Source organism: Carlito syrichta, unplaced genomic scaffold, assembly GCF_000164805.1.
Source record: "Carlito syrichta isolate Samal-C Ts95f unplaced genomic scaffold, Tarsius_syrichta-2.0.1 Scaffold315896, whole genome shotgun sequence".
Classification (NCBI taxonomy): Eukaryota; Metazoa; Chordata; class Mammalia; order Primates; family Tarsiidae; genus Carlito; species Carlito syrichta.
The window spans coordinates 166,282-190,619 of record NW_007259992.1 but is presented as its reverse complement, the minus strand read 5'-3'; the positions used below and the strand labels follow the sequence as shown (position 1 = coordinate 190,619).

At 45.5% G+C, this 24,338-nt stretch overlaps 2 protein-coding genes across 2 annotated transcripts; both read left to right on the top strand.

Moving 5' to 3' along the window:
• The first annotated feature begins 8,683 nt into the window (after positions 1-8,683).
• Positions 8,684-21,904, top strand: LOC103276072 (zinc finger protein 543-like). Its single transcript, XM_021706685.1, has 4 exons — positions 8,684-9,091; positions 12,258-12,384; positions 14,469-14,564; positions 21,121-21,904. Exons 1-4 carry the CDS (start codon positions 8,684-8,686, stop codon positions 21,678-21,680), a joined length of 1,191 nt encoding a protein of 396 aa, XP_021562360.1. The 3' UTR covers positions 21,681-21,904.
• Positions 21,905-22,990: 1,086 nt separating this feature from the next.
• Positions 22,991-23,908, top strand: LOC103276071 (zinc finger protein 543-like). Its single transcript, XM_008073491.2, is given in 1 exon segment — positions 22,991-23,908. A coding segment is annotated over 1 exon segment (918 nt).
• Positions 23,909-24,338: the final 430 nt, after the last annotated feature.

The window sequence follows — 24,338 nt, the reverse complement described above, 5'->3', positions numbered from 1 at the left end:
TTTCATACTTTCAGAGTTGTTCTTTGATTTCTTCTCATTTGGCAAACTAGCTCTTATTATCTTTGAATTTATTTTCATTTGGAGTTTTTTTCCCCCCTTGAAGATGTGATTATAGTTTATTTGGCTTCGGTTCTGGGTCCTTTCAGTGGCAAAGAGTCTTTTTTGTTTTGTTTTGTTTTTGTTTTTGTTTTTGAGTTGGAGTCTCACTCTGTCACCCAGACTGGAGTGCATTGGCCGCTCCTGGCCACTGCAACCTCGACCTGCTGGGCTCCACGATCCTTCTGACTCAGCCTTCCAAGTAGCTGGAACTACAGGCGTGCGCTACCACGCCCAGCTAATTTTTGATTTATTGTAGAGATGAGGTCTTGCCAAGTTGCCCAGATGGGTCTCGAACCTGCGGGCTCAGGCAATCCACTCACCTCAGCCTCCCAAAGCGCGGGATTATAGGCTGAGCCACCGAGCCCGCCTGGCAAAGACTCTTCATGAGTTTCTTGGTTTGTTTGTTTGGCGGCTTTTTCACATGGTGGATGTAGTATTGATACGCTTCATGTGTGACTAGGCTCACTGCCTCCTGCAAGGCCAGGATGGCAGAGGACTCCATAAACTTGTGTTATTCCATAATGCTGTGCACTTGTGTTTTGGGTTGTACAGGTCAACCTGTAGGCCAGTAGGTGGCATATATGAGTAAGAGCTAATTAAAGCAGAAGCAGATGGGTATGGGCTTGATCATTTTTTATGGAGGGATGATCTGTGTTGCTGCAGGCAATGAGGTAGTCTTTGGAATGCACAGTGGCTTGAGTTCCCAGCTCAGCCCCTGGGGGTTGGGGTAGGGAACTAGGGCAGGTGGAATTGAATGACTAATACCTCCGATTTTCCAGAGGTGGGGGAATAGCCCTGATGAGAATGGTCTGGGGAGCTTCCAGTGATATGCACTGAGCTCTCTACAGGTTGGGGAGAGGGCTGCTTCAGCTCCATGGCCTGGATAGGCAGGAACACTAAAGGTCAAACAGATACCTCTGTCTAGCATCAGACTACAATGTAGAAAAGTGCTATAAAAGATGCTTATGGTAAAACTCATGTATACCAGGGAGGGGCTCAGAAAAAACAAGAATTAATTTTTAAAATTAATTTGTATTTTTTAATTGGAGTCTCACTCTGTCGTCCAGGGTGGAGTGCAGTGGCACACTCATGGTCACCCCAGCTTCAACCTGCTGGGCTCCGGCGATCCTTCCACCTCAGTCTTCCAAGCAGCTGGGACTGCAGGTGCGCACTACCATGCCTGGCTAATTTTTTATTTATTGTAGAGACAGGTCTTCTCAAATTGCCTGGGCTGGTCTCGAACCCATGGGCTCGGGCAATCCACTCATCTCAGCCTCCCGAAGTGCTGAGATTATAGGCTGAGCCACCGAGCCTGACCCAGAATTTATTTATAAATGTGTATTTACATGTTTCACGTTCAGTCACCTTTAAAGTACTCTCCGTTTGATACAATGTACATACCAAGATTTTTCTTCTGTTCAAAACAGTTTTTTGAACTCATCAAAGGATAGTTTTGTTTTTTGTGGGGGGTTCCCTTTTGTATTTATGAGATGGAGTCTCCCTGTGTTGCCCAGGCTGCAGAACTTCCAGGCTCAAGCAGTCTTCTCGCTTCAGTCTACTGAGTAGCTGGGACTATAGGCATGTGCTGTCATGCCTGTTTCACTCACTGTACTCTTCTGTTGAGGATCTAAGCCAGGATGTAGTTGCTCTCATGTGTTTCATGATCTAGACATTTTTGGAGCACTTATCATGTAGTGTCCCCTAATTTACATTTGATACTTTTTCAGAATTAGACTAGAATTACGGGTCTGGAGGAAGAACATGAGAGTGGCAATCATACTACATCATATTTTATCATCCTTATATCATGCTAGGTGGTACTTGATGTCAAGATGACTTAAATGATACTAACCTTGATTACTTTGTTGGGGTTTCTTCCTTGTCAAGTTGTTGTTATTCTCTTTCCACATTTAGTCATAAGTCCAGCCAACTCAAGGGGAAGGATCTCAAGCTCCACTATGTGAAGTAGGGATGGGGTCTGCCTATGTATACCATTTGCAGTTACTTTTTAGGAAGATTGGTTTCTTCTGCCTTTTATTTATGGAGAGCTCTATTGGGTACTGGCTTTAATTTTTGAAAAATCAAATGACAATAAATGCTTCCTTTAAGAGAACTATATGTGTTTGAGGATTTCCATTATACACAGGTGGTGGCATGAAAAGAAAGGGAGGTGAACTGTGTAATGAATTTAGTAATTGTGACAGGCAGGAGGGTCAAATGACCTCTGAGACTATGAGAAGAGGAGCATGTGTGAAGTCCACAGGGTGTAAGAAAAAGTAGTGGAGACTAGGGAACTGGGATGCACTCATCGTGTTTGTGACTTACATTGCTGTGGTGTACCCAGGAGCCATTTATTTTCTCTGCCTTCCTTGTACCTGACGTAGCTGCCTCCTTTTCCAAAGGCTAAACAGACTGAAAACATTTGGGGAGCAATCATCACAATCTTTCCCCAAAGTGATCTTTCCAGTACCTGGAAAAATTTGTCTTCAAGATAAAAGAAGACCCCTTGCATAGTGGAAACTTTTCCTCACTTTCTTTCTTATCTTTAGCAATATTTGAGTTAAAGATGTGCCATCTAGAGCATTTCCTGCCAACTTGTGACCAGAGAATGAAAGTACTCTGAAGATAGTGTAGCAGAATATTAGGAAAAAACTTGGTTCCTTTGTGATATCTTTAAGGCATTAAGATACCTGGGAAATTTTAGACTTCTATTTCTGTAGGCTAATTCAAACCAAATAAAAATCCTTGGTGTGGCCGGACTCGGTGGCTCAGCATGTAATCCCAGCACTTTGGGAGGCCCAAGTGAGTAGATTACCTGAGCCTGCTGGTTCGAGACCGGCCCAGGCAACTTGGTGAGACCTCATCTCTACAACAAATCAAAAAAATTAGCTTAGCATGGTAGTGCATGCCTGTAATTCTGGCTACTTAGAAGGCTGAGGCGGAAGGATCGCTGGAGCCCAGCGGGTTGAGGCTGCGGTGGCTGGGAGTGTACCACTGCACTCCAGTCTGGGCGATGGAGTGAGACTCTCACTCAAAAAAAAAAATCCTTGGTGTTTAAGGTACTTGTAATGAAGGCCTTGTTGACCTGCTGTATTGTAGGAATTTCAATGTTTTTGTAGTATTTGCATAGCTTTCCTCACCTGAATGGGCTCTGGACATTCCGCCCTTCATGACATAGAATATAAAAATCTTAACTACAAGTGTCTGTTCTACATTCTAATCCCAAGACATTTAATTTTACCCCAAGAGTCGTCCACATGTGAAAAGCAGAATGATGTCGCTTCAGATTTGGGCAAATTTCTGTTGTCAGTGATCAACAGTGTTCCTTGGAAATAAATTAAGCCACATTTCCTCATAATTTTTTATAAGCAGCATCTTATAGAAGTAATTAACCCCCTCCATTTTTCAACTCAATGTTTTGTCAGGATGCTTTTTTCTACTTTAAAATTAAATTTCTGAGAACATTCTGAATGCCGTGTTTCCACTCTCTTTCTTTTTTTTTTTTTTTTTTTGAGTTGGAGTCTCTGTCACCCAGGCTGGAGTGCAATGGTACTCTCATGGCCACCCCAGCATCAACCTGCTGGGCTCAGGCGATCCTTCCACTTCAGCCTTCCTAGTAGCCAGAACTACAGGCACACGCTACCATGCCCAGCTAATTTTGTTATTTATTGTAGATAGGAGGTCTTGCCATGTTGCCCGGACCTGTCTCGAACCCTTGGGCTCAGGCAATCCTCTCAATCCCACCTTCCAAAGTGCTGGTATTACAGTCATGAGCCACTGTGCCCAGCTTTCCATTTTCAAATCACGTATCCTGTTCTTTTGGAAAGCCAGACTTCATTGACTGACCTTCATATTCATGGGAAGAAATAACCAATAAAACCTACTAAGACTTATATGTTAGAAGTTCTAACATAACTGTTGGTTTCTTGTCTGTAACCCACTAATGTTGGGTTGGTCCAGAGTTCACCTCTTTTTCTTTTGATCCTCTAAGCTCATACTTTCATGTTGGGTTGGTCCAGAGTTCACCTCTTTCCCTTTTGTTCATCTAAGCTCATACTTTTCATGGTCTCACCTACTATCATGACTTGAAGTAACAGTTTATAGTAACAACTTTCAAATGTATGCATCTGGGCTTGAACCCACTGCCAATTTGTTTATGTTTTTTTCCTGCATAAATTATTGCAGTTACTTCCCTCATGGTCAATAGAAGATGAGAGGCAGAATCTGGGAGAAAAGTTTATTGCAACTAGGTAACAGGGAGATGATAGTTACATTACCATAAACATGCTCAAATGCAGTATCAATTTCTCTTAATTTATATTCCATAGCCCCTCACCCATACTCAAGTTGTAGTTAACAAGGGCTTGACTCAAGATCTAAGATCATCATCTTTCATTTACCTCCCATACAAAAGCACATGATTCAAATCTCTAACCAGGCTCAGCCTGTAATCCCCCACCTTTGGGAGTCTGAGGTGAGTGGATTGCCTGAGCCCGCGGGTTTGAGACCCGCCTGGGCAGTGAGACCTCATCTCTACAGTAAATAAAAAATTCAGCCGGGCGTGGTAGCGTGCACCTGTAATTCCGGCTACTTGGAAGGCTGAGGCGGAAGGATCACTGGAGCCCAGCAGCTCGAGGCTGCAGTGGCTGGGAGCGGCCACTGCACTGCAGTCTGGGCCACAGTGAGACTCCAACTCAAAACAAAACAAAAAAAGATCTCATAATCTTGCTAGCCTTTCCTTGCATGTGATCACTGATTTTTTTTTTTTTTTGAGTTGGAGTCTCACATTGTTGCCCAGGCTGGAGTGCAGTTGGCATGTTAACAGCCAATGCAGACTCGACCTGCTGGGCTCAATCTTTCCGCCTCACCCTTCCAAGTAATGAACTACAGGCGCATGCCACCATGCCCGCCTATTTTTTAAAAAAATTATGGTAGAGATGAAGTCTTGCCTAGTTGACCAGGCTGATCTTGAACTCCAGTATTCAGGCAATCCTCACCTCTGCCTCCCAAAGTGCTGGGGCATTAGGCGTGAGCCACTATCCCCGACTATCAGGAACTTTTTTTTTTTGAGTTGGAGTCTCCGTTGTCCAGGCTCGAGTGCAGTGACACACTCACGGCCACCACAGCCTTGGCCTGCTGGGCTCAGGTGTTCCTTATGCCTAAGGCTTTCAAGTAGCTGGAACCACCACAGCCGACTAATTTTTTGGTTTATTGTAGAGATGAGGTCTTGCCAAGTTGCCTCGGCTGATCTTGAACCCATGAGCTCAAACTCCTCTCTCCTTGACCTCCCAAAGTGCTGGGATTATAGGTGTGAGCCACTTTGCCTGGCCTTATGACTAACATTTAAAAGTAGCTTTTTGGGATTTACAGCCACATGGACTTATATTTTATAGTTCCTTTAGTAGGGGATGGAAAATTACAGCAATCAAAGAAACTACCCTAGTATATTTAGATAAACAATTTTGATTCAAACACGAGAAACCTAAGGAGCTCCCTATCTCTGAGCCTTGGCTTTCAACACTTTTACTGTTTTAGAAACATGTAACTGGGCCATAACATTAAGCAATGAAATGATTTGCCTTTGAACCTAGAAGTCTTTTTCATATGCAAAATTAAATCAATGGATATTAAGGAAATGGGTACAACAGCTTCCTTAATCAAAATTCTCTGTATTTTGCTAAACAGTGACTCACGCCTATAATCCCAGCACTTTGGGAGGGCACTTTGGGAGGCGGAGGCGAGAGGATTACCTGAGCTCAGGAGTTTAATACCAGCCTGAGCAACATGGTGAGACCTTGTTTCTACGATAAACTGGATGTGCTGGCATACGCCTGTAATTTCAGCTACTTGGAAGGTTGAGGTGGAAGAATGGCCGTGAGCGTGTCACTACACTGCAGCCTGGGCACCAGAGTGAGACTGCCACTCAAGAAATCAAAACAAAACAAATTCTCTGTATTTTATGAATAACAAGTCAAAAAAATTACAGTTTAAGTAATGCATTGGGTTTGAGGGGAGGAATAAGAAAGGAGGAAAGAGGAAGAGAGAGTAAAAAGGTGATGAGAGCGAAGTGGAGTGAGCTTTTGCCTCTGCCAGTGTTTGATCGTAGGTTGAATTTCCTATGTGTCAAATAAATGTCATGGCCTTAAATTTCAAACTGACCATGCTTGAAATTTGAGTCCTGACTTCCCCTGCAAGCCCCACTTGGAGTCTTCTGACATCAAGGTATGGCAGTCTTACTCTTTGCTACCATAGGCCCAATTCTCACAAGTCTGCATCCTGTAAAGGTTGTGATTATATGGCCAAAGAAGGCACTGTGTTTTCTTGACATTCTGAACTATGACTTCTAGTGGCTGTCTTGTGATTTCTCTTCGAGTCAAGAGTCTCACTTAGTAGCCCAGGCTGGATTTATGTGACAGGGTCATGGCTTACTGTAGCTTCAACCTCCTGGTCTCAGAGGATCCTTCCACCTTAGCCTCCCAAGTAGCTAACATCGGGCTAAATTTTTGTTTTTAGCGAAGGTCTCTCTATGTTGCCTAGACTGGTGGTGGTATCAGGAGAAGGGCTGCTCCTCCCAGTGTAAGAAAAGGTTGACAGTGAGTTCTTGTGTTCATATTTGGAATGAATTCAGAGACAGTCACAGAGAAGTGGGATAAGCAAGTAAATTTATTAAGCAAAGAGTACACTCAAGAGGAGAGTGGGCACAAACAGCCTATAAAAGCTGCTGCTTTTGCACCCAACAATTGTTGAACTTTACCTTTTTTTGCTAGGGTTAGTGAAGGGTGGGTTTTGGGGTGTGTTTTTCCTAGAAATGGGTTGTCTTAAGACTGGGTCTTTGTTACTCTTCCCTCACATCAGACTAGGGTGTTTTGGACCTGATGGGGTCATGCAAGTACTGTCATGAAGTCAGGTGTATGATGGGAGTTGGTGGCTCCTCTTAAGGTAAATTAATGTTAAAAAATATTACAGTGGTTGGGTGTAGTGGCTCATGCCTGTAATCCCAGCACTTTGGGAGGCCGAAGCAAGAGGATTGCCTGAGCCCAGAGGTTCGAGGCAAGCCGGGGCAAGTTGGTGAGACCTCGTCTCTACAACAAATCAAAAATACTAGGCGGATGTGGTGGCTCATGCCTGTGGTTCCAGCTACTTGGAAGGCTGAGGCGGAAAGATCGCCTGAGCCCAGCAGGTGGAGGCTGCCGTGGCTGTGAGCGTATTCTAGACTGATAGAGCAGGCAGATCTAACTAGGAAAGCCTCAGAGCTGTAGGATACCTGCAGCAGCTGGTGCAGAACCACGCCCACAAGCAAGTGGCCTAGCTGCAGGGATCTCACACCTACCTACCTGTGCAACTCTCATCAGACACACCTGCAGCACTATAGTCCGTCCATCCAGGACAATTGTGGTCCAGAGCCAGCCACTAAGGGAGGAACTATGTAAAGACCCTCAGAGCAAGCGCACCACTAGCCAAGGTTGACCTCAGATAACCATAACCTACTTTTACCTTCATTGCAATTTTTTTTTTGTAACGTATTTTTTTATTTGGAGTCTCACTCTGTCGCCCAGACGTGGAGTGCAGTGTACGCTCACAGTCACCGCAGCCTCGTTTCAGGCTATCCTTCTGCCTCAGCCTTCCAAGTAGCTGGAACCACAGGCGTGGGTCACCACGCCCGGCTAACTTTTTGGTTTATCGTAGAGACGAGGTCTCACCAAATTGCTCAGGCTGGTCTCGAACCCGGGGCTCAGGCAATCCTCTCGCCTCGGCCTCCCAAAGTGCTGAGATTACAGGCTAAGCCACCGCGCCCGGCCGAGCCACCGCGCCCGGCCGAGCCACCGCGCCCGGCCTGGCAGCTTTTTAAACTGCTCATATATGTATTCTCCTTGAAAAGATCCCGAAAATAGGCAACGGGAACCAGAAGTCAGGACGGCTCCAAGGCGGACTGAGCTCCTTGGCAAATTGGCCTGACACCGAGTCAATATCCCCCCTCTCCTGAAGCTCGATTTTCTCAGGTGTAGAATGGGCCATTTGGTCCCTCCGGCTTGTGCCCGTTGCAAAGAGCCGGCTCTGAAATGACACTCGGTCCTGTTCGCACTTGAGGGAAAAAGGCGCGCGTGGAAAGGTGCCCGCCCGCGGCTGCCCGTGGCTGCCTGCGGCGACGTGTAAGAAAAACTGCATTATCCTGAAGGCACTGCGCCGTGCTGTGGCGGACTCTGGACCAATGACGGACGATGACAACGGTGGGGGCGGGACTTCCGGGTGCCGCGGCGTGCGTCATCTTTCTGCGCCGTGGTTTTTATGCGCGGTGCTGCTTGGAACCCCGGACCGGATCCGTGTACCGGCCTGAGCCAGGAAGGAAACCTTACCCGCGTCCTGGTCCGAGCCTGACAGGCCCCCTTTTAACGTGTTTCCGCCTCCTCAAACGCCTGGTCTCCGCAACCCCTACGCTGTGCCCTGAACTCTGTGACCCGGGGGAAACAGGCTTGGCGAACCGAAGTCGGCCCGTCCGGGACAGAGAAGCGGAAGGGCTGGGGGTCGGCCGGGCCCGCGGGATCCCCCGCTCGGGCCTCAGGGTCCCCGGATGGCGACAGCGCTGATGACCCCTGCGCGGGTGAGTGGGCCGAGTTCCTGGCCTGCTGCGTCGCTCTGGTTCCGAGAGGCCTCGGGGCCAGGCAGGAGGCCAAGAAGGCCGCCGGGAATCTCTCGGTCGTCGTCTGCTCCTGAGGCGAGGCCGTGGCCGGTCGAGGGCCTCGTCCGGGCGCGGGTGGCGCGGTGGCGACGAGAAGCGCTGTCGCCGGGGGGCTCGTTCTCGCTGTGCGTAAACCCAGCCTCGCCCGTGGCCCGCGAGGCCCCGCCCCTGCCTCTCTCGCCCGCCGCCTCCGCCAGGTCGCTGCCGGTCGTTCCCAGGTCCAGGGCTCTGCGGGCGCGCGCACCTGAGCACGCAGTTAATCTCTTCCACTCCCCAGCGCACGTCTCTGCTCTAACCTTTGTCTGGAGCACAGGCGTCCGTCTCAGGCTCTAGCCTCTGCTCAGATACCGCCTACTTGGAGAGTCCGTACTCAGGCTGAAGTGACTCTTTCCCAGGAACTGGCATTTTGTCACGTGGAAATAGTGGAAATCTGCCACGATGAAAGAAACTTGCTGTATTGAGTTTGACCAGGATGTTATGGGAATAAAGAGAAAAGAGATAAAGAGAACTTTTTAGAGCAGAATCAGTGGCTCACCCTAATCCCTGCCCTGTTAGTGGCAGAGATCGGAGGATCGCTTGAGGCCGAGAGTTCGAGAGCAGTCTAGGCAACACAGTAAGTCCTAGTGTCTACCAAAAAAATAAAAAGTAGCTGTCATTGTATGGCGGGTCTGTAGTTCCAGCTACTTGGAAAGCTGAGGTGGTAGGATTGCCTGAGCCCAGTAGGTCAAGAGCGCAGTGAAACTTGATCGCGTCACAGCACTCCACTCAAAAATAAATAAATAAATAAAAACAAAAATAAAGCACTTGGAGCTATCCTTCACTGAGACCTTGCTGTGGGCTGATATGCAACCATTATGTTTCACCTCACTGAATCATCTCCTTGTATTTAATTTCTGTTGTCAGCACTGCTTTTCACAACAGAAACGGCCTCACATAGGTTCAGTTACCTGCCCGAGATTACTGTGGGTCTTAAGAATCGGAACTAGCCGGGCTCGGTGGCTCAGCCTGTAATCCCACACCTTGGGAGACTGAGGTGAGTGGATTGCTTGAGTCCGCGGGTTCGAGACCAACCTGGGCAACTTGGCGAGACCCCCATCTCTATAATAAATGAAAAATTAGCCGGGTGTGGTAGTGCGCACCTGTAGTTCCAGCTACTTGGAAGGCTGAGGCAGAAGGATCGCCGGAGCCCAGCAGGTCGAGGCTGCGGTGGCCGGGAACGGCCACTGCACTCCAGTCTGGGCGACAGAGGTGAGACTTCAACTCAAAAAAAAAGAATCAGAACTAAGAACCAGTGAACCAGTTGTATGTTGCCCATAATAGTCTGTGTTTTTACTGTTTTCTCTACCACCATGGAGTAGGAGGCCTTCCGGCAGGTGATTTTAAGCATGCAGGGACTTGGCATTTCAGGCAGTGGACCTGTGTGGACAAGAATGTGGCATAGAAGTCCCCAGGGGACCGGTGTGGTTTTTGTTTGTTTTCTTTTTTCTTTTTTTTTTTGAGTTGGCATCTAACTCTCTCACCCAGGCTGGAGTGCAGTGGCATGCTCATGGCCACCACAGCCTTGACCTACTGGGCTCAGGCAATCCTTCCGTCTCAGCCTTCCAAGTAGCTGGAACTACAAGCATGTACCACCATGCCCAGCTTATATTTTCTGTGTGGAGACTAAGTCTTGCCAAGTTGCTCAGACTGGTGTTGAACCCCTGAGCTCGGGCAGCCCTCTAACTTCAGCCTCCCAAAGTGCTGGGGTTACCGGCTTGAGCCACTGCCCCAGGCCCTCTTTTTGTTTTCTAAGTGGTTTCCTTCTGTACCTGCTGACACATGTTCTGATTGTGTGTTCTGAATGTTCCTTCCTACTCAGCCAGGATGGACATGGCCGTCAAGGGCCCATGTTCTCATGGCTGTGGCCTTCCATGTCCTCTCTGACTCTTGTTTCCTATTCCTGATGTATCCTGGCCTCAGGGATCTGGGCTGGCAAGACTCTAGTAAAAAAGAAGTGATAGCTTCTGTTGGGCTTTCCCTGGACATCCATGAGGCACAGAAGGAGTGTCTAAGACAGTGTCCAGGCCCTGCCGCTTCTGAGGCAGGTGCCATCACTTCAAGTGACTCTTCTGTGAGGTGGGTGATGACTACACGTCTCTACACCTGTCCATAGAAATATTTTCAAGTTTGCTGAAGTGGACATATTGATTAGAAGTATTTCACATCCTTATTAACTGCTAATGGAGGAGTGCCAGGTTACATGATTAGCACATAGACCAGAGGGCCTGAGTAGAAATCTTGCTTTTGCTGATTGGAACTGTGACTTCAGTGAACTGGTAGAGCTCCTATGGGCACAGCTCTCTGAGTTTCTGAGTGTGACATGGAGATGATGATGGTGCTGACTTCTGGGAGCTGGACCTTTGCCCCAGTGTTTCTTTTTTGTTTTTCTTTTTAGATTGGAAAATGCAGTTTATTTAGAAAGTAAATTAGAGAGAAAGAGGAGATTGACCTCCCCAAAATAAGGAAGGGGACCAAAACCAGGAAACATGACAATGGCCATAGCTCAAAGAGCACATGACCACACCAAAGTCTAGAAAGGCAGTAGCCCCCAGTATTTTCTTTACAAACATTTTTTCTTTAAATCGTTTGAGTATTCTTGGTTAACAGGAAAACTTTGTTGTGTTAATGTGGCAATTGAGGCTGAGAAAAATGAAATGAGGTCCCCAAGGTCACACAGCTTGTATGTGTGGAATTCAGGAGTTTGGTTTTAAACTTCACGAGTCTGACTTCTGAGGTGGGGACTTTGAATCCGTTTAGTATGGAATGTAAAGTCTTCACCATGAGTCAGGTACACAGGGAGGACCGATAAGACTCAGCTGCTTTTATTTATTTATTTTGAGTCCAAGCCTCACTCTTGCCCAGGCTAGAGTGCAGTGGCATGCTCATGGTCACTGCAGCCTCGACCTGCTGGGTTCAGGTGATCCTTCTACTTCAGCCTTCCAAGTAGCTGGAACCACAGGCACGCGCCACCATGCCCAGCTAATTTTTTAATTTATTGTAGAGACTAGGTGTTGCCACATTGCCCAGGATGGTCTCGAACCCGTGGGCTCAAGCAGTCCTTTCACCTCCACCTCCCAAAATGCTGGGATTACAGGTGGGAGCCACCACGTCCAGCTGCTTTTATTGTTACTGGTGTTTTTATTATTCTTTTCCATTCCTGTGATATCATAGAGTACTTACAGCCTGTGCCTCTCAGCCCACTCAGAATTTCCTCACCTTACTTCTATTGACAGTGGCTTCCTGCATAGGAAGTTACTCTCTCCTCGACACGCCATAATTCAAGGCAGTGTCCACGTTCCCCTTGAGGCTGGCAGAGAACTTGCCCTTCTGGAGGTGCTTGGTAATTCGGCCCTCGATTGACTTTTGCAGTGCTGGAGTAACAGGCTCTAGTTCTATTCCATAGTTACATGGGGAACACACCTATCTCTGTTTGTCTTTCCAGATGTCTGTGACCTTTGAAGATGTGGCTGTGATGTTCACCCAGGAGGAATGGGGGCAGCTGGATGTGACCCAGAGGACCTTGTACTGGGAGGTGATGCTGGAGATCTGTCATCTTCTGTTCTCTCTGGGTAAGGCCCCTGTCTCCACCACGTGGGGCATGTGAAGGCTCCTTTATCCCAGCCTCTGGCTCCAGGCTCCCACTCCTCACAGCTTCACTTATTTTCTGAACTCACCTGTTTCTTCCTCATCTTGTGCTTCTCACATGGAGAGGGTTGGTCAAGAAACTTAGTTCACCACTGGTCACAGCCAAAGGAGAGGGATGTGTTGGAAAGAAAGGGTGTGTTTTGCAGAACTCAAAGGTAGGATTTCCAGCTGGGCCTTTTGAGGGATTAATATTTTATTGGAGGGCTGTGTACCATGGTTCACACCTTTAATCTTACCACTTTGGGAGGCTAGTAAGAGGATTGCTTGAGCCCAGGAGTTGGAGACCAGCCTAGGAAACATAGTGAGACCTTGTCTCTACAAAAAGTTTTTAAAAATTAACTGAGTGGGGTGGTATGTGCCCTATAGTCTTAGCTACTCAGGAGACTGAGGCAGTGGGATCACCTGAGCTTAGGATATCAAGGCTGCAGTGAGCTGTGATTGTGCCATTGTACTGTAGCCTAGGCAGCAAAGGGAAACCCCCAACAACAATAACAACAACATAATATTGTATCTGTGAGGAAGCACAATCATGTCTGGGTTTCTGGGTGTCTTGTCCTGGCTTCCCTCTGTGGGTCTGCTGCTGTCACTGTCTTTCCATGATAACCTTTTGTGCCTAAGCTATTGTTTGGAAGTAAGTGGCCTTCCAGTCCTTGGACTCTGAGTCTCATTCTTTGTCACTACTGCTTTCTGCATTTTTATGTTTTTCTCTGTTGACGGTTTTCTCATTTAATTCTCCTGACATGCCCATCCCAAGAGTGTAAGGGTAATAGGGCCATTGCAGTGAGTTTCCTATAATTAGTTCAGTTTAAAAGATACACCTTCATCTTGAGATGCTGTTCTTTACATTTTTTGGTGGTAAAAATTCTTTCTTTTGTGAAATACTGATTTAGATGTTTTTGCAAATATGTATTTGTGACCAAATAAATCACTGTGTGGGACTCTTTCCTGATTTTTTATTTTTTAGTGGTTCGTAGAAGGCTTTAGTGTGGAATTACCACCTCTACCCTTCACTCTGGCTCCTGTTCCCTTAAGATTGAATCATGCTCATGTTCATCTCTTCTCCACAGTGTACTTGGTCTGAGTGGGCTAGCTCCACACATGGGTGTTTGTGTTTCATTCTTAGTGTAACTTTTCTGAGGCCTAGGTCTAGGACCAGAACCTCTGGAGTCTATTCTCAGCTCTGCTACTTATGAACTGTGTGTTCCTAGGAAAGTTACTGAACCCCTCTCTGTCAGTTTTCTCAGGTAAAGTGGGACAATATAGTATCTGTTTCACAAGGCTATTGTGATGGTAAATGATTCAGAGCAATGCCTGGTAATATCTGACTGTGTGTAGGTTTGCAATTATGACCTCTATTGCTGTCACTACTTTTACTGTTAATTATCATCTTCGTTGTCCTCATGATTGTCATTATTACACTTGGACTCAGCATTTTCTGAAACAGTCTTGGGTAGTTTGTGGTGAAATTAACCAGATGAAACTGGGTGCAGTGACTCACACCTGTAATCCCCCCTCTGGGAGGCAGAGTTGAGAGGATTGCCTAAACTCAGGGGTTTGAGACCAGCCTAGGCAACTTGGTGAGACCTTGTCTCTAAAATAAATTTTAAAAATTAAATGGGTGTGGTGGTGCACATCTGTGGTTCCAGCTACTTGGAAGGTTGAGACAGAAGGATCATCTGAGCCCAACAGGTTGAGTCTGGTGGCCATGAGCATGCCACTGCACTCCTGCCTAGGTGACAGAGTGAGATTCCAACTCAAAAAATGAATGAATGAATGGGAGGGAGGGAGGGAAGGATGGAAATCAAAGGGAATTGGTGCTGTCCACACAGCCTTTGGGACCCAACAATGGTGTTTTTGCAGTTGGTTTCCTGGTTACTGTTCAGTATTTTGTTTGCTTGGTTGGGAGGAACTTCATTTTGAGGTCTTTCCCATCTTAATGTCATAGACTGGTTTGAGAGGTTACTTTCTTCTAACTCCACTTGTATCCTGTTATGTTCTCCATTCGTAGGCTGTCCTTTGTCCAAACAAGAGCTGATCTACCAGTTGGAGCATAGTGAGGAGTTATGGATGGTGAAGAAAGATACCTCCCACAACTCCTGTCCAGGTAGGAGCCAGTAGCTGGGAAGGTGGGGGTCATGGCGGCTTGCAGATGGAAAGGTGAACACTGCCTCTGAATTTTGTGAGAATCTTCTTGTTGTGGTCTCTCTGGGTACTTGGGATGCATGAAACCTTTTAACCTGTCCTTCCTCTACCCTCCACCAGCCTCAGGCTCATCTACTCCACATGGCTTCTGGCGGGGGTTTAGGGTATATTACATAGGTTCAGGCTCTTGGCTTTAACTGCTTGAGCTTACAAACTAGCTTTGACCCGATATAGCATTGTGACCCTGGAGATGTCGCATGTCCTATGACCTTGTTGGAGTGCAGGGGTAGGAAATCAGCTTACCAGAGCCTTGACTTCCTGGGCCCAGGTGATCCTTCCACTTAGGCCTCTCAAGTAGCTGGGAATACAGTCATGCATCACTATACCTGGCTAAGTTTTTTCTTTTTTTGAAGGGAGGAGATCTTGTTAATGTTGCCTAGGCTGGTCTCGAACTTCTGTATTCAATCAATCCTCCCACCTTGGCCTCCCAAAGTGCTGGGATCACAGGTGTGAGCTGCTATGCCTGGCCCTGGAAATACTTTTTTTAAAAAAATCTCATATGGAAAAATACTTTTATGTGGTTGCAGGATTTGAGGGAAAGTGATATCATTGATGGCAAAACAAATAAGATGAAGGATATAAAACTGGTGAATTTAATGCCAGCAAAAGGTGGTTTGATAATTTTAGAAAAAGACTGGACTTCAAAATGTCAAGATAGGCTGGGCTCAGTGGCTCAGCCTGTAATCCCAGCACTTTGGGAGGCCAAGGTGAGTGGATTGCCTGAGCCCGCGGGTTCGAAACCCATGCGGGCAACTTGGCAAGACCTTGTCTCTACAATAAATCAAAAATTAGCCAGGTGTGGTAGCATACACTTGTGGTTCTGGCTGCTTGGAAGGCTGAGGTGGAAGGATCACTGGAGCCCAGCAGGTCGAAGCTGTGGTGACTGGAAGCGTGCCACTGCACTCCAGCCTGGGCGACAGAGTTAGACGCCAACTAAAAAAAAAAATCAAGGTAACAGGAGAAGCAGCTTCTGCCAACGAAGAGGCAGCAGATGAGTGTCTTGGCATTGTAAAAAAAAAAAATCATTGAAAGCATAACTGCCTGAATAGTTTTTTAATGTAGATGCAAGTGATCTATTCTGGAAGAAAAATGACACAATGAACTTCTATTAGTAAGAAAGAGATGCAAGCATCAAGATTTAAGGCAAGAAGGGACAGGCTAATGCTCCTGTTTTGTGCAAATGCAACTGGGTTTCTGATCAGGACTGTCATTATCTGTCATGCTGGGAGCCCTCAATTTTTGAAGTAAAAACAGAAATACCAGCTGCTTGTCTTTAGTCGTACAGTGGGAAGGCCTAGACAGTGAGAGCCCTTTTTCTGGATTGGTTCCATCGATGCTTTGTCCCTGAACTAAGGAAGTGCCTTGAGAGTAAGGGACTGCCTTTAAAGGTCTTTTGGTATTGGACAGTGCCCTTGGCACCCAGAACTTAATGAGTTCAACACCAAAGGTGTCAAAGTTGCCTAATTGCCTTTAGTGAAACTAAAGGAAATGGTGAAAGGATGATTGATACCATAAAGAAAAATTTTGTAAAGGAAAAAGCAAAAACGTCAGACAAATTACGATATATTTTCAAAAACTTACACTGAATGTGCCCACCTCTCTTGCCTCTCCTTCCAATTCCTCCTCCTTTTTCTCCTCTATCATCCCTGAAACACCTTTCTTCCTCAGCCTATTCAATGTGAAGACAACAAGGAAGATGGCCTTTATAAAGATCCACTCCACTTTTTTTTCTTCTTCTCCTGTGGTTTTTTTTTGAGTCAGGGTCTCACTCTATTACCCAGACTGGAGTGATAAAGGCTTCCCGCAGCCTTGACCTCCTGGGCTTAAGCAATCCTTCTACCTTAGCCTCCTTAGTAGCTGGAAATACAGGTGTGTGCTACCACCCCTGGCTAATTTTTTTGATTTTTTTTTTTTGGAAGAGACAAAATCTCAGTATGTTGCCCAGGCTGGTCTTGAACTCCTAGGTGCAAGCAATCAATCTTCCCGCCTTGGCTTCCCTACGTGCTGGGATTACAGGCATGAGCCATTGTGTCCAGTCCAACTTCCACTTAATGAAATAGTAAATATATTTTCTTTTCCCTATAATTTTCTTAATATTTTATGGTCTCTAGCTTACTTTATTGTAAGAATACAGTATAATATCCTTAATACCATAACATACAAATTATGTTTTAATTGTTCTTTTGTCATGTCTGGAAGGTCACCAGTAGGCTTTTAGTGAATTTTTGGGAGTCAGAAGTTATATGTGAATTTTCTGTTGCATGGGGGTTCAATGTCCCTTATCCTCATGTTGTTCACAGGTCAACTATATACTCTCTTGTACACTCTTTTCTACCTTCTTTATCCACCCATCCTGGGACGTCAGTCAGATGCTCAGAAGTGATCCATTCTCCCTTGTCTTTTTTTTGTTTTGAGTTGGAGTCTCACTCTGTTTCCCAGGCTGGAATGCAGAGGCACACTCCCAGCTACTCCATACTCCCCTGCTACTTGCTGGGCTCTAGTGATCCTTCCATCTCAGCCTTACTAGTAGCTGAAACTATAGGTGTTTACCACTGTGCCTGGCTAATGTTTTGAATTATTGTAGAGACAAAGTTTTGCTGAATTGCCCTGACTGGTCTTGAACCCCTGGGCTCAGGCAATTCTCTTGCCTCTGCCTCCCAAAGTGCTGAGATTACTGGCCCTATATCTTTTTTCCTTTTTTTTTTGAGTCAGAGTCTTACTCTGTCGCCCAGGCTGGAGTGAAAGGGGCATACTCACGGCCACCACAGCTTCTGCCAGCTGGGCTCAGGCAATCCTTTCACTTCAGCCTTCCAAGTAGCTGGAACTAGAGATGTGTGCAACCATGCCCAGCTAATTTTTCTAGATTTATTGTAGAGGTGAGGTCTCACCAAGTTGCCCGGGCTGGTCTCCAACCCTTGGGCTCAGGCACTCCTCTGAGTCACCACCCCCAGCCTCCTATATCTTTTTTATTTTAAATTTTACGAACCTAGATTCTCCTGAAGAACATCCCATGTCTTCTTGCTCTTCCTGGTTTATAGAACCTCAGGGTGCCATTTTGCCTTTTCTGCCCCATATTGGGGAGCTGAGGGCACTGGGGCCATCATGTGTGTTGATTGGCACCAATATAGAGTCATGATGTTTCCCATCTGGTAGTCCCTTGGGGTGCACACCCATCTGGTGAGTCTGTCTTCTCAGCCCCTCAGTCTGTTTCTAACCTTTACAACCCTTGACCTTCATCCCACATCTCCAGTAAATGTTAAAAAGGCATTTGAATCTAAAAATGTCTAAGACGGAGCTTGTGGTGTTGCCCACTTCTTCCGTCTCCCCTGTATCAGGGATGGTCATGCCATGCTAGCAAATTAGAAGATATACAACCTTAGACAGCTCTTCCAATCCATCAATTCCTACATCCAGACATCTCCAAGTTTCGCCCATTTTGCAACATGCCTGTGTCTTTAATCTCTTCTACTACCTACTTTAGGCCCATCCTCATACTCCTAGTATAAGTTAGCAACTTTTGCCCGGGTGATGCCAAACCACTCATACCTGGTCTTCCCATGACTCATTTGTGCCTCTGATCAGCACTGTCTCCTGCACCAACTCCTCTAGGCTGTCAGACCTTATTCACTTAAATGTCTCATATGTGTTAGCTTCCATTCTTACCTGCCTAGAAGAGAACTTGCCCTTGACCATGGCCAATTCCTGCACAACATCTAGATCATAACTTTTTAATTTTTTAGGCAGTTTTTCTTACTTGGTGCCTGGCCCTGTGCTGAACATAATATTTGTAGTGTTTCACTTCATCTCTTCTACACTCCTAAAAGATAGATCCTATTTTTAGCCCTAGGCTTTACAAGATTAAATGGGGACTCATGGGATTTGAGTGGCTTCCTCAGTGCCACACACACAAAAAGCTAATATTGAATTCTGCTGGAACCATAATATTTATTGTCATAAATCATAATACTCAAGTGGCCTGTAACTTCTTTTCAGTGGACCCCAGGTGTACAGATTTTGATTGTAAACCTTGGCTTATGATGCAATATCATAATTGATTCATGGATGGCTCTGATTAATACATTTATTAATTTGTTCATTTATTTTTTAACATGAACAAATTAATAACAGCTGACCAAAGAAATGAGGACAAATTAAAAACAGCTGACCAAAGAAATGAGGACATTACTCATACTCATAGTACTGTTTTATTTAGTTTGGATTGCTATAACAAAGTGCCATAACCTGGGTGGCTTAAACAGCAAACATTTATTTCTTATAGTTATAGAGACTGGGAATCTCAAGATAAGATACTGGCGATCTGGTATCTGGTATCTGCTTCCTGATTTGCAGATGGCCATCTTCTTGTATCTTCACATGGGCACCATTGATACAACCTGTTGGGATTATATGTGAATTCATATGTTTTATTGGATAGATCTGACAGTTTTTTATTATTGGGTCTATATAGATTATTGGGTCTATATAGATCTTACTGTAGTTTGAAGTGTTATAATTTTCTCCATCAGCTTGTGTCTTTAGTCTTTTCATGTCACTCTTTTTTTTTATTTTTGAGTTGGAGTCTCACTCCTGTTGCCCAGACTGGAGTGCAGTAGCACGCTCCTGGCCACTGCAGCCTCGACCTGCTGGGCTCCGGCGATCCTTCCACCTCAGCCTTCCAAGTAGTTGAAAGTACAGGCGCGCGCTACCATGCCTGGCTAATTTTTTTATTTATTGTAGAGATGAGGTCTTGCTAAGTTGCCGAGGTGGGTCTCGAACCCGTGGTCTCAGGCAATCCACTCACCTCAGTCTCCCAAAGCACAGGATTACAGGCTGAGCCACCGAGCCCGGCCTGGGTCACTATTTCTTACAGTTGTGTAGAGTTTGTAGGTCAGTTTTGGGAGAATAGATAACTTTGTTATTCATTTCTTCGTTCATGTAGATCTTTACTCTCTTTAAGTAACGTTATATAATTTTCTTCAAGGTATGGTTTGTTTTGTTAGTTTTCTTACCTATCTGTTCTTCTGATACAGTAGACTCATTATGGCCACACAAGTCATGTTTGCTTTCTGTTTTGTAAGCCCTGTCCTTGGAGTGGCCATAGCCATCACCAACTGTTCCTAAGGCAGAATCTTAAACATCAACTTCCTATCTGCTCCCACCTGTCTCTGGGTTCTCACCAACCTCATCTTCTGTTAGGGTTGTGTCCTTTCACTGTAGCTCCTAGATTCTCTGAAGACTCTGCTTCTTTTTTTTTAACATTCTATTTCTTAAGGCTGACATGTCTTTCCCACTTTCCCAATATGGCAACTTCACCTCTCCATTAGGACTAAGCTTATGAAGCCCCCCTTCTGAGAATCCTCCCTGACCTCTTACCTTGACATATTCTTGCTTTGAGTAAACACACCACACAATGTTGTCATTACTCTGTCCAACCTGCCCAGTCATGACTGTGAGTAGAAGGTCTCTATTTGTGAAGGATGAGGTCACTCTACCTTATGTGGTAATCAGCTATGTTGATATCCAGTTTATCTAGGGTTTCTTGTGTAAGAGTACATATTTTCTGTAAATGCCCTTATGTTAAAATACCGCAGACATTATCGCAGAAATTACTGACGGTTTGACATATATGGCATTCTTGTCTTTTCCTATAAGGTCACTCTACACAGTACGTATATTCTTTCCCTGTGGTATATAAACCTTGGGTCTAGGGGATAATAGCACAGAGATCTGCCTGTCTTACAGCCACCCAAGACCACACTTCTGTCTGTAAGTCCTCAATAAATTCTCCTTTATTGATAAACTGTATTTATTTGTCTCGTTCTTTGGTTTATCATCTCCTTCAGCTTTTGGAGGTTGCTTTGCATATATGGCCCTTTCATGAAATGCTGTTCTCATTCCAGATACTCTATCACTTGTCCCAGCTTCTTCCTTTGGGTTTCCCTTTAAAAGTTTGAATAGTCTAAGGACCAGAAAAAAAAAAACGACAGACCTAGGTTTTAGAAATTTCAAAACTTAACAGATGTAGAGCCACTATTTTTTTTTTTAATTTTTATTATAAAGATGTGGGGTACAATTCAGAGTTAGGTATACAAACATTGATCATGCAGGTACCCCTGTTAATGAGGTATGCCCCTCCCTCCCCTAGCAGTTTCCCTCAACTGCCAATCCCACCCCCCCACCCCCACCAACAGTTTCCCATTACTGCCAATCGCTTTCTTATAGCATTATAATTGTTCAAGTTCCTCTTATGAGTGAGAACATGTGGAACTTTGATGGTTGTTTCTGTGCTAAATCACCGAGTATGATCGACTCCAAATCCATCCAGGTTGTTGCAAAGTCCATATATTTGTCGTTCTTTATTAGAGCCACTCTTTTAATCTTGTTCTCACTGAAATGGTAATTTTGTTTCTTTATGTGGCCATCCTTAATAGGCCTTTCATGTATTTTATTTCCTTCAGGTCACAGCAGAAAACCCAAGGCTACAGAACCTACCCCTTCTCATCTGGTATTGCCTGAGGGAATCTCATTCCAGGACCAGCTGACACAGGGAGCCTCAAATGATCTGCAGTTCCAACAGGCCAGGGATCAGGATGTGCCAAGTGAAAAGGAAGGCCTGTTGATACCAGAGATAGATGCACAGAGGGAGAGATGTACTGAGAAAATTAGTTCTGAACATGAAGGTTTGGGGTCAGGTAATAGTGTATGTTCAAGGATTATACAGGAGCAAGTTTTGTCAGAAGTTACTCTCTATAAATATGAATCACAAGGACCAGTTACAGATCTCTCAGTTCTTGAGGGGAAAAATTCCTATAAATGTGAGGAATGTGGAAAAATGTTTAACAAAAATTGCCTCTTCGTTCAACATGAGCACATTCACACTCAGATGGAACCCTTGAATGCACAGAATGTGGGAAAGCCTTTAGCAAGAGTACACATCTCCTTCATCACCACATCATCCATACTGGCGAGAAGTCCTATAAATACATGGTGTGGGAAGGACTTTACCTGCAGGTCATAGCTCACACAGCACCAGCAGACTCACATAGGAGAGAAGCCTTTTGTGTGCTCTATATGCGGTGTATGCGGAAAGGCCTTCAGTGATGGGTCACACCTTAGACAGCACCAACGGATTCACTTGGGAGAAAAGCCTTATAAGTGCAGTGAATGTGGAAAGGCCTTCAGCTGGGGGTCATATCTTAAATGGCACCAGCGGATTCACACGGGAGAAAAGCCTTATAAGTGCAGTGAATGTGGAAAGGCCTTTGCCCACGACAACAGTCTTGTCTTGCATAAAAGAACTCACACTGGAGAAAAACCCTATGAATGCAAAGAATGTGGGAAAGCCTTTAGAGCTAGGGCAAGCCTCCATCAACACTTCAGCATCCACACTGGAGAGAAGCCCTATTAATGTATCCAGTGTGGGAAAGCCTTTTTCCAGAATGCACACCTCATTCGACACTCCATTATCCACACTGGAGAGAAGTCCTTTGTGTGCAGTGAATGTGGAAAGGCCTTTGCCCGACGCTCTACTTTTGTCTTGCATAACAAGATCCACACTGGAGAAAAACCCTTTGTGTGCAAAGAATGTGACAAAGTCTTTCGAGATAAGCCAAGTTTCATTAGACATTGTACCATCCACACTGGAGAGAAGCCTTATAAGTGTAGTGAATGTGGAAAGGCCTTCCCCCGCCGCTTCATTCTTGTCTTGGATAAAAGGACTCACACTGGAGAAAAACCCTATGAATGCAAGGAATGTAGGAAGACTTTTGGAGCTAGGGCAGGCCTCAGTCGACACTTCAGCATCCACTCTGGAGAGAAGCCCTATGAATGTACCCGGTGTGGGAAAGCCTTTTCTCAGCACGCACACCTTGTTCAGCACTCCATCATCCACACTAGGGAAAAACCCTGTGAGTGCAGTGAATGTGGAAAGGCTTTCACCAATTACACCACTCTTGTATTGCATAAAAGAACCCACAGTGGAGAAAAACCTTTTGAATGCAAAGAATGTGGGAAAGCCTTTAGCATTTTCGGAAAGCTCTCCTACGACACTTCAGCATCCACACTCAAGAGAAGCCCCATAAGTGTGTTGAGTGTGGGAAGGCCTTCAACAGTAAGTCACACCTCAAGTAGCACCAGTGAATTCACACTGGGGAGAAGCCTATGAGTGCAGTGAATGTGGAAAGGCCTTCACTTACCACTTCAGTATTCTCGTGCATAAAAGGACTCACACTGGAGAAAAACCCTATGAATGCAAAGAATGTGGGAAAGCTTTTAGAGCTAGGGCGGGCCTCAATCGACACTTAAGCATCCACACTGGAGAGAAGCCCCATGAATGCATCCAGTGTGGGAAAGCCTTTTCCCGGAGTGCATACCTTGTTCGACACTGTCATCCACACTGGAGAGAAGCCCTATGAGTGTAGTGTATGTGGAAAGGCTTTCACTGAATACTCTACTTTTGTATTACATAAAAGAACCCACACTGGAGAAAAACCTTTTGAGTGCAAAGAATGTGGAAAAGCCTTTAGCATTCGGAAAGCCCTTCTTCGCCACTTCAGCCTCCACACTGGAGAGAAGCCCTATGAGTGCATGGAGTGTGGAAAGACCTTCACTGACAGGTCAGTCCTCACTAGGCACCAGCGAATTCATACTGAAGAGAAGCCCTATGAATGTGTTGAATGTGGGAAGACCTTCAATAGTAGGTCATACCTCAAGCAACACCAGCGAATTCACACTGGGGAGAAGCCTTATGAATGCAGTGAATGTGGAAAGGCCTTCACTCACCACTTCACTCTTGTCTTGCATAAAAGAACTCACACTGGAGAAAAACCTTATGAATGCAAAGAATGTGGGAAACTTTTTAGAGGAAGGGCAGCACTCAATTATCACTTCAGTATCCACACTGGGGAGAAGCCCTATGAGTGTGTGGAGTGTGGAAAGGCCTTTATCCACAGGTCAGGCCTTACTATTCACCAGCGAATTCATAGTGGAGAGAAGCCCTGTGAATGTATCCAGTGTGGGAAAACCTTTTCCCAGAGTGCACACCTCATCTGACACTCCCTCATCCACACTGGAGAGAAGCACTATGAGTGCAGCGAATGTGGAAAGGTTTTTAACCGCACCTCATCCCTCACTCATCATCAAAGGATTCATACTGGGAGAAACCCTACCAGTATAACAGATGTGGGAAGACCTTTTACAACTGTAAAAACTTCAGCCAATATCCAAGAATTCCAATTAGAGAAATAATTTTTTTAATATAACCACAGAAGAAAATCTGTAGTGAGGGGAAACATGTTACTGAGCATTTGACCATACTGAAGAGAAACATCATAAGCATCATCTCTGTGAGGAAACTTGTAGATCATTTTGTCATCTAAATAGTCATGTTAGAAATTGACCCAGTACAAGCTAGGCACCATGGCTCATGCCTGTAATTCAGCACTTTGGGAAGCAAAGGTGAGACTATTGCCTGAGCCCCAGGATTCAAGATCAGCCTGGGCAACTTGGTGAGACCTTGTCTTGACAATAAATCACAGTTGGTTGTGGTGGTACACTCCTGTGGTTCCAGCTACTTGGAAGCCTGAGACAGAAGGATTGCCTAAGCCCAGCAGGTTGAGGCTGCCATGGCTGTGAGAATTCCACTGCACTCCAGCCTGAGTGACAGAGTGAGACACTG